General features: G+C 38.2%; 1 protein-coding gene across 1 annotated transcript; it reads left to right on the plus strand.

The window, feature by feature from the left end:
- The first annotated feature begins 10,888 nt into the window (after positions 1–10,888).
- On the plus strand, positions 10,889–11,419 carry LOC128739413 (uncharacterized). The gene has a single exon (XM_053834898.1). It carries the CDS (start codon positions 10,889–10,891, stop codon positions 11,417–11,419), a length of 531 nt encoding a protein of 176 aa, XP_053690873.1.
- The last annotated feature ends 1,782 nt before the right edge of the window (positions 11,420–13,201 follow it).

Consider the following 13,201-nt stretch of genomic DNA (forward strand, 5'->3'; position numbering starts at 1 on the left):
ATGCGTTAAATTTTTATTAACGCTCGCTAAACTTGTGCTTACGAATATATTTTGATAAGCTTACGCAAATTTACAAAATTATTACAAAATTTTATTAAATTCCTGGACCTTTCCGCTCATTTTGTATGATAATTTTGAAAAACGTCAATTAATAAAGGAATATTTACATTTTTGTATATCAACAGGTTTTGTTTAGTCATTGTTTATACATGCATAATTAGTTCGCTAACCATACGAAACACTTCAACGTAAATATTATATCGTATATAAAGTCCATTTCCTTTTTTCTTTTTTTTTATCGACTTTAACTTCTCCAGTTCCGCTCACTGAAACAGCCGACTGCCGGACCGACTCGTAAACAGGCAAAGTACATTACACATTTCGGCAGAGTAACATAGGGTCGCTTTCCCATTCCCAGTCCTGTTAATGAGCCTAAACTATGGGTTCTAATGAACCCCCTAGTTTGGCCCAATCGTTCTGCGGCTTGCCGCGGTCCAACACATGCTGGCGGTAGTGCTACGATGCTCTTGGGTTGTGCGAGCCAACATCCGGAATGAATTATTTGAATAGAGCAAATGAGCTTATATTTATGGGTTACACTTCTGCTCATGAATGTGTACACAGCTAAGCGTATAAAAATTTCGTTCCAACAAAAAACTACAAATACAGTATGAAAGAAGTTTTCACTTTCTTGTTGCTTTCCTATTCTACAATATAACTGTTCAACAGCGAGGTGTAATGTAAGTGGCAATCGAGGGGTTCTCCTATATACTAGGGACTTACTTTAACTCAAATTTTATAATTTGAAATCTATTTTCATTAAGCTAAAACTACAACTTGAATATTAAACCTGAACTCCTTCATCTTTTTGCAAACCGGAAATACATTTTCTCACCACCCCCTCGGCAAAACGCGAGGTTTTTTTCTTCCTTTGTTCGACGGTGTTTACAAAAATAGCACTGTATTTACGCTTTTTCCCTTTTTCCATGTTGTTCGCTGCTTAATCTTTTCTGTGGCCACAATGCTTATATGTTGATGACGGCTACCATCAGCGGGTAACCAAGGAGAACCGAGTAGTTTGGACCGAAAAACTATTTCCTCTGTACAGCGAGAACCCTCCATCCAAATGGGTGGCTGAAGAACGGCAAGCAGCGCAGCAGTTTGATGGAAAATGAAGGAGAAACTTACAAACAACGCCATCGACGACGACGACGACGACGACGACGACGACGACGACGACGACGACGATGACGACGACGACGGTGCAGGTTCTCATTCACCGCCAGCAACCGCCAGGGGAAGAATAGTTTAATAGCTTTGAAGTGGGCACTTTGCAGCGAAAATACGCGGGGACGAAAGAGTCCTTGAAAGAAAATACTTTTTTGAAGGTTCAACACAAAACATTCCTTTCGGTAATCACCAACTATAATCAACAATTATTGGCTAAAGTTTTTCGGTGTTTCTTCGAGCGGAAGCGGTTGGCGGGCGACAGGAAATAGTTAGCTCGGAGTTATTTACTTTACGGGAAAATGCAAACATACGTTTTTCGTTATAGGGGCCAAACTTGCCAACCGGAATAAGTCTAGAATTTTGAAGTCTTAAAATTGAAAATTAATTTATAAATAATCTTCATATTATTATTTTGAAAATGGAAAATTTTCTACGATATCTCCCTAACCTTGTCATGAAGAATAACGTGCTTTTGGTAGAACTACAGTTAGATAACTATAGGACAGGTAATACAAACTTGAGAGTAATTTTTATTTGCATCAAGTAAGATCTCGGTTTCTGGCACAAGATTTCGTGGGAAATTATCAGGAGGGCTTCTTGAGACCTAATTTTTACCATCCATCGGAGCTTGCAGAAACGTCGGGAGTACAACGTGCCCACGCATCACATTTTTATCGACTTCAAGGCAGCATATGATACGGTCGTTCGTTATCAGCTATGGCAGATAATGCACGAACACGATTTTCCTGATAAACTAACTGTTCGGATAGAACTGGTAACTATTTTCTGTAGCAGCAATTTGTTTTATGCAGCTCAAACTGTATGTATATTTTAACCATTAATTTTATAAATTTGCATTTGATTGTTTACGACTTACAATAAGTAGTTTCCTTTCTAATCTTCGTACACACTATAATCCTTTTTTCCACTATCGTTCTTTCCTTCGCTATCTCTTTTGCTTTTCTTGCCTTTTTCTTATCCTGGTAAACTTTAGTAATAAATAAATAAATAAATATTACTCAATAACTTCTTTTCTTATTTTCAGGTATGTACTTACGATCGCGATTTGCTTTAAATATTAATCTTCTTTCTCTCTTTGCCGGTTAACAGCAGCCACGGCAACAGCGGGAATTGCGCTTGAACAATTGGTCTAAGGTTTAGACTCGAACAACCGGTGTCTATTTCCGATCACTGTGTTAGGCTGTAGATTACTAATCACTTTAGTGAACAGCTGCCGATTACTTCTGGTCTTCTAGAAATCACTGTTTTACAAGCCGTTTAAATTTTCATCCACTACTGCTCTATCCGTAATGCCATATAATTACAATTTTAATTTAAATGTAACTTTGCCAAGACCTGCTAATATTTTTCCTTCATTTGTTTTGTTTTCCATCTGTCAATCCGACGAGCCACGATCAGTCGAATGCACCGTTTTCGGTTACACCGTCGCACTTCCCAGCGGTGTCAACACTAACAGGACTAATCAAAGCTCATTGGATCGAGTGATGTGTATCGTGTGCATCTCGGAGACACTCTCGAGTCCATTCAAGACGCGGCTATGGTTAAACAAGGTGATCGTTCAACATTGACAAGGTAATCAGAAACTTTGCAATGACGGTGACAGTCTACGGCGGACTGAAAGCGGAGTCTAGAAGAGATGGGCTAAAAAAATATGCGTCGAATACCAACTTTATAATAGGAGGTAACTGTTGATGGCTACTAACTAGGAGTGGTAGATGGGTTCGTGTAAATATTTGGGATCTCTGGTGACCGCGAACAACAATACTAGTAAGGAGATACAGCGGCGCGGTCTCGCGGGAAATCAGGCTTACTTTACCTTTCGCAAAATGCTACAATCAAAAAACATATGCCGCTGTACGAAGCTGACAAAGTACAAACCCCTTATTAGAACGCTAGTTCTTCATAGACTTGAAACTGTGACACGACGACGACGGAAAATATTCGCGACCTTGCCGTGTCAGAGCGGCGGAGTTCAAACTGAAAACGGAAAGTGGCGCAGGTTTATGAATCACTTTATGAGCTTCAGGCACTGGTTGGAGAGATTCCCATAACGAAAGTTGATAGGCTACGGTGAACCAGACACGTCGCACGGATGCCGGACAACAGTGAGAAGAAAACGGTTCTCTTCAATAACCCCACCAGGAAAGGGGCTCAACGTATAAAATGGCTCGACCGGTTCGAAAGTGATTTGCGACTTCTGAGACGTATGGGAAATTAACGACAAGTGGCCCAATATCGAGTTGAATAGAGACTACTGCTTGAAACAACACGAGCCACCCGGCTCCATGACCGGACGACGACGACTCCCGGGAACAAGATTATATGTTATACATTTTACTATGAGCAATAGAGGTCAGAAGTCATTGTGACCCAAGGCTTTCATGGAAAGATATGATTTGGCCCCACCATGCCTACATGTGGGCACCGCTCTTTTATGCATTTTATACATTTTATACATTTTATACATTTTATACATTTTATACATTTTATACATTTTATACATTTTATACATTTTATACATTTTATACATTTTATACATTTTATACATTTTATACATTTTATACATTTTATACTTCTTTTTTTTGTTTTGAAAGTTAATCAAACGTAGGTACAATACGGAAACTAGCAAGTAATAACTCATTTGAATCTTCTAAAACTTAAAAATGCACAATTAGTTGTTGTATTAGTTATATAAAACAAAGGAGCAGTGAAATCCCATTGCGAGAATTTTTATGAATACTGGAGGGATCCCGTAAAATCCTGGACCTTTCGAGTCATTTGAATTTTCAAAACCTTTCACTTGCTTCCTTGTTATTCCTCTTTTCATCTCGTTTACATTCGTAAGCACACAGACGGCAAAACTTTCGTGTGAGCCGTTGATTCATCGACTATTTCTTGCTTTCCCAAACGCAATTGAGACTTACGTGTTCATTACCGAGAAATTGGACAATAACATTGGTAAGCCCCAACATTGCACAATGGGCAAAAACGAGTTCGTAATCCCAAGAATTAGAAGCCGCCGGTTTGGAATCTTACAAGATACCTATTCTTAGGTAAAAAAATGCAGGAAATCTATTGGTGATGATTTCATTCTGCGCAAACTGCGGGAAGTGGTCTATTTTGCCCCATTATCCTTAAACATCGTGATAAAAGCTAATTAAACAGAATAAAAACTTATTTGTCGGCTGTGAAATGAACTCAAATAGCTTCCAAAAGTTGTCAAAACCTCAGAAGAAACAAATCCCATCCATTCTGTGCCACTGTGCCAAATGCAAGAATAGTTCATTTTGTCCAATTAAAGCGATTAAAACTAACTCAAAGACAAAAACAATCTTCAGGAAAAATGTGTATTTTAACATACTGAATAACTTTGGAGAACAGTTGAAAGCGATAAATAAATTGGATGCAAAGTTATAGTGCAGAATTGATTTTTGAGTGTACTTTTTGAGCAAATCCTTATATCTCGCAACTAGTAAAAGTTATATAGTTACTTTGTTCAGCAAAGTTGCTCATTTTAGTGTGTTCTACAATTTTGTTGAAGAAAAAAAATTATTTGGACGTATTAAAAAAAACAAAAGTTTCTATCACCCTGATAAATGAAAATAAGATCACTCTAATAGCTTAAAAAGATGCGCTGTATTTTATTGATAAACTTCTTTCAAGACACCATTGTTGAAAAATAACGAGTTTATGTAGATCTAGGAGGGAATCAGGCAAAACCGACCGATTGTGAATATATCACGGTACTAAACCGATGACATTCATCTCCCCTGATATCTTTCGAATGAACTGGTGCTATTCGAGTTTACCCTCTTACCTATCTTTGAATTAGTTTTATTCGTTTTATTTAGATTTTACTGCGTATTTAGGGGTGAATTGGGCAAAATGGACTATTCTTGTATTTCACACAGTATGGAATGGATAGAATTCGTTTCTTCTGATGTTTTGGCAACGTTTGGAAGCTATTTGAATTTATTTCACGGGCGGCAAATAAGTTTTTATATTGTTTAATTAGCTTTTATCATGATTTTTGGGGATAATGGGACAAAATGGACCACTTCCCGAAGTCTGCGCAGGGTGAAACCATTACCAATCGATTTCCTGCACTTTTTTACAAAGGAATAGATATCTTGTAAGATTTCAAATCAGCGGCTTCTAATTCTTGAGATTACGAGCTCGTTTTTGCCCATTGTGCATTGGTGGACGATATGGTTATTAATTTCACCTGCACAAGCTTAGCAAATACAGCGATAAGATAACCATCACCGCCCGCCCAGTTAGCTCTGGGGTACGATGCTGGCCTAACAAGCCAGTCGTCGTATGTTCGAATCTCGACTGGACGGTGCCATAGGATCTTTGCACTAGCCTCGTAATTTTCATGTACTCTAATAATGTCGTTAAAGAAGAGTTAAGTTCTGAAGGACGTTTATACCCATGGCTTTGCTTTTTTTATAACCATCACCGCTTGTTCGTAACAGTGTTGCTCCAATTTAATTGCTCACTTTAAGTTTCGGATGAAAACCAATTTATGCATAAAATAGTAATGTCTTAAATTAATTTTTAGTATGTGATATGGGGTTCAAAATTGTTCAAACTCAAAATCAAAAATTTCAGTAAAACAAAAAATATCTAATTTGGTAATATTGGTCTAATATTGGTTTCTCGATTTGTTTCCTATAGAACGGCCAACTATTAGTGGGTTGTTCTTTTTGCATTAAAAAAAATAGTGCAGCGGCTGTTATTTATGGTCAATTGAAACAATTCTACAATTTGCAAAAAATATATTATTCGAATGTCATCTAATATGGGACATTCAACGTCAAGTGACCGAGAAAAACTTCAAACGGTGTAATCGACCTTCACGGATTTGAATCAAGTTTTGCCAGATTTTTCGTTTTCGGTCAGGAAGTAAAAATCCAATATTTGGTACCGATCGGACAGTTCTCATTCCCTGGGGAGAGTTTTTGAATGAAATGATGCCTTTTTTGCGCGTAATTTGCAAAGTTAGGCACTTTTTTTTATTAAAAGTTCTACAATTCCTGAATAAGCAAAGATAAAGATATACTATATTCAGCAATGTTGTGTATTTTCACTATTTGTACAACTTTGAGAAACTTGAAAAAGTCATTCAACAACTACAAAAACAGCCAAAATAGAAAAACAGTTTTTAACCTTTCGTTACTCACGCCAACTTCGATTTATAGACATGCTAAAACCTAACAGAGTTCACTCGCATTAGTATGCCACTTGGTGAAAAACTTATGAAACTTTTTCCACCGTTTGAAAGATCTTGGTCTGCGGATCAACTTCGCTGAAAACAGTAATTTTCTTTATTGTTGGAATCCCGAGGTATTCCGAGATAAAGTGAACAGTTCACAGGCGTTGTACAAAATACAACAGCGCGAGTAACGAAGGGTTAAGGATTTTTCACAGGGGCGGACTGGCCCACCGGGCAACCGGGCAAATGCCCGGTGGGCCCCAGTAAAAATTTCGTCGTTACACAAAATGAGATTTTCCAAAATTTTTATTTCAGTTAAACTCTTTCTACGACTCACGAATGTTCAATTGCTGGGGCCCCATGATTTATGAAATCAACCGATTTGATGATTGAAAACTCAGCTTCAAATGGAACTGTTGGGGCCCCGAACTTTAAACCAAAATTTCTCTTTCAATCAAACTTTTTCTATGACTCACGAATGTTCGATCGCTGGGGCCCCATGATTCATGAAATGAACCGATTTGATGATTGAAAATTCAGCTTCAAATGCAACTGTTGGGGCCCCGAACTTCAAACCAAAATTTCTCTTTCAATCAAACTTTTTCAATGACTCACGAATGTTCGATCGCCGGGGCCCCATGATTCATGAAATGAACCGATTTGATGATTGAAAATTCAGCTTCAAATGGAACTGTTGGGGCCCCGAACTTTAAACCATAATTTCTCTTTCAATTAAACTTTTTCTATGACTCACGAATGTTCGATCGCTGGGGCCCCATGATCAAATGGGACTATTGGGGCCCCGAACTTTAAACCAAAGTTTCTCTTTCAATTAAACTTTTTCTATGACTCACGAATGTTCGATCGCTGGGGCCCCATGATTTATGAAATCAACCGATTTGATGATTGAAAATTCAGCTTCAAATGGGACTATTGGGGCCCCGAACTTTAAACCAAAGTTTCTCTTTCAATCAAACTTTTTCTATGACTCACGAATGTTCGATCGCTGGGGCCCCATGATTCATGAAATCAACCGATTTGATGATTGAAAATTCAGCTTCAAATAGGACTATTGGGGCCCCGATTTTTAAACTAAAGTTTCTCTTTCAATCAAACTTTTTCTATGACTCACGAATGTTCGATCGCTGGGGCCCCATGATCAAATGGGACTATTGGGGCCCCGAACTTTAAACCAAAGTTTCTCTTTCAATTAAATTTTTTCTATGACTCACGAATGTTCGATTCTATGACTCACGAATGTTCGAATCAACCGATTTGATGATTGAAAATTCAGCTTCAAATGGAACTGTTGGGGACCCGAACTTTAAACCAAAATTTCTCTTTCAATTGAACTTTTTCTACGACTCACGAATGTTCAATTGCTGGGGCCCCGTGATTCATGAAACCATTTAAGTTGAGCTGTTGGGGTCCAAGCTCAGAAAATATTACTAGCTTCAATTCTGAGTATTTAAAAGTAGAATTAGTATTTCATCCGCAGTTTTAGCGTCCATGATTCATGTCCGTAAAGGGCCACCGAGAGGATTAGTGTTCTCTAGAGCATCAGTTTATGCGAATTTGCAAGCTACTGGACTTCAGCTACAAAATGTAATGCCTCCGTAAAGGCCAATTCGCAGCTGCAATTAGTCGTTTTATTTTGCGACTTACATCGTTGTCACATATCACGAGCATATCAAAATATATTCAGTTCCTCTTCGACACCAACACCATTTGGATTTCCACGCCATGTACTTCGTTTTGGCGGTGTTAATGGTAAGTCCCAATTTCTCAATAAATGACCCAAAGGCTTCTTTCGCTGCTGTACTTTTGATTTCGGTAATATCGACGTCATCCGCAAAATCAAGAAGCACGTGAGGTCTCATCTGCTATTCTGACTTATAATTTTTACTCATCCAGCGTCACACGAATCAACGTAAATAGTTCTGTGAGAAAACCATGTCGTAGCGTTAACTGTCACAGCTCATTTCGTTTTACTGAATCGTATGCCGCCTTGAAATCCATAAAAATATGATGAATCTGCAAGTTGTATTCCCGGAACTCGTCAGTTCCTAGACGCAGGGTAAATACCTGATCCATCGTGAAGCGACCCTCATGAAAACCAGCTTGAAACTCGCCGACGAAGAACTCAGCTAACGGACTCAGCCACACACGATAGGGAGAGCACCTTATAGGCAAAATTGAGCAACGTAATGTCTCGATAGTTTGTACTCTCAAGTCGATGTCCGTTTTTAAAATTATGGGAAATGAGGCCAATCAACCACTCCTCCGATATTTATTTTCGTCCCATATTCTATTCCTGACAATGAGGTGGCGAATTGTTTCGTACAGCTGCTCGCTCCTCGTTTTTAGAAGTACAGCCACGATACCATCCTTTACAGCAACCTTACCGTTTTTCAGCTCACTGATTGCTTTTTTGACCTCCTCCTGTGTCAATGGCTCCACAGTTTGGCCGTCGCTCAAAATTCTTATCCTGTACCTGCTGATCTTCCTGTTTACTTCTCTATTCAACAGCGTCTGGAAATACTCTTCCACCTGGCTGCTACCGTCGTTTTGTCAGTAAGCAGGTTGCCAGCACTATCATTGCACATCACAAGCATGGCAAAATTCTTGCACCTGACCGCTTTGTAGAAACTCCGTGTGTTGTTGCTGGCGAACCTCTCCTCTGGACTGACGAGCACGTGCTCTTCGTACTGACATTTTTAGACGGTGGGTTCTTTTTTCCGCAGCTCTATCAGGACGATTCGCGCAGAGTATCGGGCATTCCTCACATTGGAATCGTGAGAAGAAATTCTGCAGAGGATTCGCACAGAATACCTTACTTATAGAAGCAGAATTCTTGTAGGAGAATCCAAGAGTTTAATCCCAGGGATAGCTATAACTCGGCACGGGAATCGCCTGCACTATGAACTGTTTTGTTCTGATGTGAAGACGCAGTAAGCTACTTATCTATATTGAACTGTTGACATCCTATCATTTATAAAATCCGCTTATTTGGTACTTTGATACTTAATTTGATTTGATACTCTTATTTGAAATATGAATGGGTGATAGATGAGGAAAACGTTGCATTGCTGGCAAAAATGCGCAGTGGCACTTATCAGAATGTGGAAAGTTCTCTTCCGGGTTCGCTGAAGCACGGTCAATAAAGAATCAAATATTCACGCTGCGGCAGATCCTCCAAGAAGTTCATGAATACAGAATTCTACGCACAATTATTTCATTGATTTCAAAGTTGCGTATGTTACCATCGACCGTAAAATCATGGCCATTCTAACCTCGCAGTGGACTTTATTAACGTGATGGTCCCTCAGGTGGGCTGTACAACATGTCGTTACAGGATGTTATGAAAGGAGCAACACACAGGCACAATCGTCAGCAAATCTAGTTAGTTCGTCTGCTTTGCCAATGAAATGGATATTGTCGATAGAACAACATCTGTGGTGGTGGCTGCAAAAACTAAAACTCAAAGTAGCGAAGATTGGGTTGAAGAAAAATGCGTCCAAACTAAAGTACCGTGAACCGCTAATATGACGCACACGCTAAAAGCTGATAACTCGGTCCTAATAACGACTGAGTTTGTTTTGTTTCGAGCATCGAGCCGCTATGCTGTCCGTTCTCCCGATACTCGACACTCGACGTGCCTGAGTCGAGTCAAGTTGCACGGGGCCCCTAATCTCAAAGGCCCGGTGGGCCCTTGGCTCCCAGTCCGCCCCTGATTTTTCATATATATGAGAAATAGGATTATTCTACCTATGCTGAAGAGATAGAGAGAGAAGAGAGATATCAATGTGTTATATTAAAACTAAAGCAAAATAAATTCTTTAGTGCACTTTTAGGGGGATTAATCAAAATTTGAATTTCGCTGACGATAGGACTTTTAATTTTAAGAAACTCTTCCAAGGGTTCGATAAACCTAAAACCAAGTTTTCTCGCTCAAAACTGTAATGTGCATCAAAAAAGTTTCTGGGCCAGTGTGCTGGGCCCGGTTAATTAGATTTCGTTGAGCTTTCAGTTGATCAATTGAGGGTTAAAATTTGGTTTTTAGTAGAAGTTTTCGATATTACAAGGTTTTAAGTCTTGAATTATGAAAAAAAATATTTCACGATTTTGTCAGTTTTCCCATTTTGTCAGCCCAAAATTCAATATGGGGCTGACAAATTCGGAACCTTACTGCCGCTATCATTCGAGTTCTTCAAATATTCGTACCATCAATTCCACAGAAGTATTTATTAGTTTCGTTTATACTGTTTCCCTATCTTTAAATCCATCATTCGAATCTTATCTGAAGTATGGTCATTCCTACAGCCGAGTTGGGTGTGTGTGTGTCTGGTACCGTAACGGGATTATAAATCCACCCGGCGAGTGGCAGGCAAACTTTAGTTTCTTTCCCTTCATCGATCAATGGCGACTATTTTGGAAAATATTCTGTTGTCGACGACTTTCTACAAGCCGCAGTCTTGGGTCCCAGGCAAGTCGGAAGAAATTAACCGGCAGATCAACCTGTTCGCACGAAATTCCAACGAAGCGGCCATGGTGATTGCGCACATGATCTGCGATAGCGACGGATTCACGCATACTGTTGATACGGAGAAATCCAATGCACCCTACCACGGCCGGGGCTACATTAAGCTAGTTCGGGGAGAAAACTATAAGCAGGCATCCTATGATCTTTTTGGCGATAATCGGCTGATCTCCAATCCGGATGCAATTAACTATAGTGTTGAACTGTGTACCCGTGTGTCACTTTGGGTTTGGGATAAAAAAGTGCGTCCAGTATTGGCTAGGTCCTCGTCAACGGGAAGCTTCTTGCTGACTACAAAAGCGATTAATCGTGATGTGGGCAACTATTCGGATCATGCTTCCAAGCGGTATGCAGTCTACTGTCAGGCGGCTAGAATGTTAGGTGTGAAAAATTTATTTAAGTACGAATAACGAATAACAATATTTTCAGTTGGCGTTAGTGAATTATATAGTACATTATATTTCATAATTCATTGCTTTACTCGAAGTAATACGTTTGTACAAGTCAGTTTTTATAACAAGTTACAGATAGATAACGCAAAACCAGTCTTTTACCCTTTCAACGAGGCCAAAACAGCAAGCAAAGCGAAAAATCTGCGTACGCATGTATTACGACAATAGTTAATCAAAAATCTTTTGAAAGTATAATGAAAATAGGCGAAACAAAACTAAGTCTTCAAAGTTATTCTACGTAGAGTCCCAGTACAGTTATATAACACACATTGTAATAGGTGTAAATTCTTCCGAAATGTCCATTTCAGAAACTTCAGTTATCTATGTATTTAAGAGAGAAATAGATCTCTTGCTGTCGTTCGATTGTTTTATTCAATATCTGTCAAACGGTGAATCATTTAATTTTTGGATTTTTATTGAATACCTATATCATCAAATATTAACTCAACTGATTTAAAAAATAAAGTACTGCCAGTGAAATTCACTTTTTTGGGTAGATTGATGAGCCCCTGGAAGAAGATTCTTAAACACCCCTGGTACGTGCAAGGTGCAAGTGATGTTGCTTGCCGACTGAAACCCTTTTGGCCCTTCACACAGGAGCAGGTAAACGTGACCAATTGTTAAGCCAAATGTCCACTATAGAGTTTTTCAGGTAGAACTAGAGAAAAATCTCACGTAGAGATGGGTAGAGTAGTATATACACCCTGTAGAGGTCACTGGTAGAGCTCTACAGCAACTCTATGGGAGAGTTCTCCACTACAAAAAACTCTACAATGTACACACGTCCGTTTTGTGTTTGGTAGAGCTCTACATACCCGAGCAGGAGTGAAGAGCAAAATAATACCAAAATGTGTTATTGGAAATCGAACAACTCATATCAAAATTTGTTGTTGTTTTGGCTGACATAGCTGGTAAAATAACAAAAAATAATATCAAAATTATACTCCTTTAAGGCCAAAAGAATAACTAGTTGTGTTATTTGAATAACAAAGCAATAACATGACTGTATTCAAAGTTTAGAATAACATATTTTAGTGTTATTAAGGCATTGAATAACAAATGCAGTAGTATATGAGATATTAAAAAATTATTTTATAAAATATTTATAATCTAAAGTCTCTTTAATCAATAAAAAAAATTGTATGAAATATATCGAATGTCATTTTAAGGCCAAAATAAGATATGATAACAAAATCAGTTATTAAACTCATCTTACAACCACTGTTTTATGTATCTACTCAATAACAAAATATGTTATCAATGCATCTCCATACCTAGTATTCAATAACAAAATATACCATTATAACATTATGAAGAAATGAACAGTTATTTAGAAATATAGCATCATTGAATTTTTAAATCATATATTATTAAATTTATTTTTATTTTAAACGTCTTTATACCATTTGCATTGGTCTTTTACGTTATTTTATGTAATTTTTCAGACGTAAAACGTGATATTTTAGTCGCAGTTTACTCAAATGTTCCACCGTGTTCCACTGTGACATATATATGAAATGAAAGGCACTACATCACAACACTTAAAGTCGCTTAGGATGGATGCGCATACTTGCGCCTTTTTGAAATAAATCACCTTAAAATTGACTATAAAATTATATGAAAACTGCAACAGCTCACAATCCCATAAGCTTAGAGCTTCGCACTCTTCAGCAAAAAGTTGTATTTTTACTATATCTTAAACATTACTGAACATCAAAACTACGTAAAAATGGCAATAAG

Source organism: Sabethes cyaneus, chromosome 3 (assembly GCF_943734655.1).
Source record: "Sabethes cyaneus chromosome 3, idSabCyanKW18_F2, whole genome shotgun sequence".
NCBI lineage: Eukaryota > Metazoa > Arthropoda > Insecta > Diptera > Culicidae > Sabethes > Sabethes cyaneus.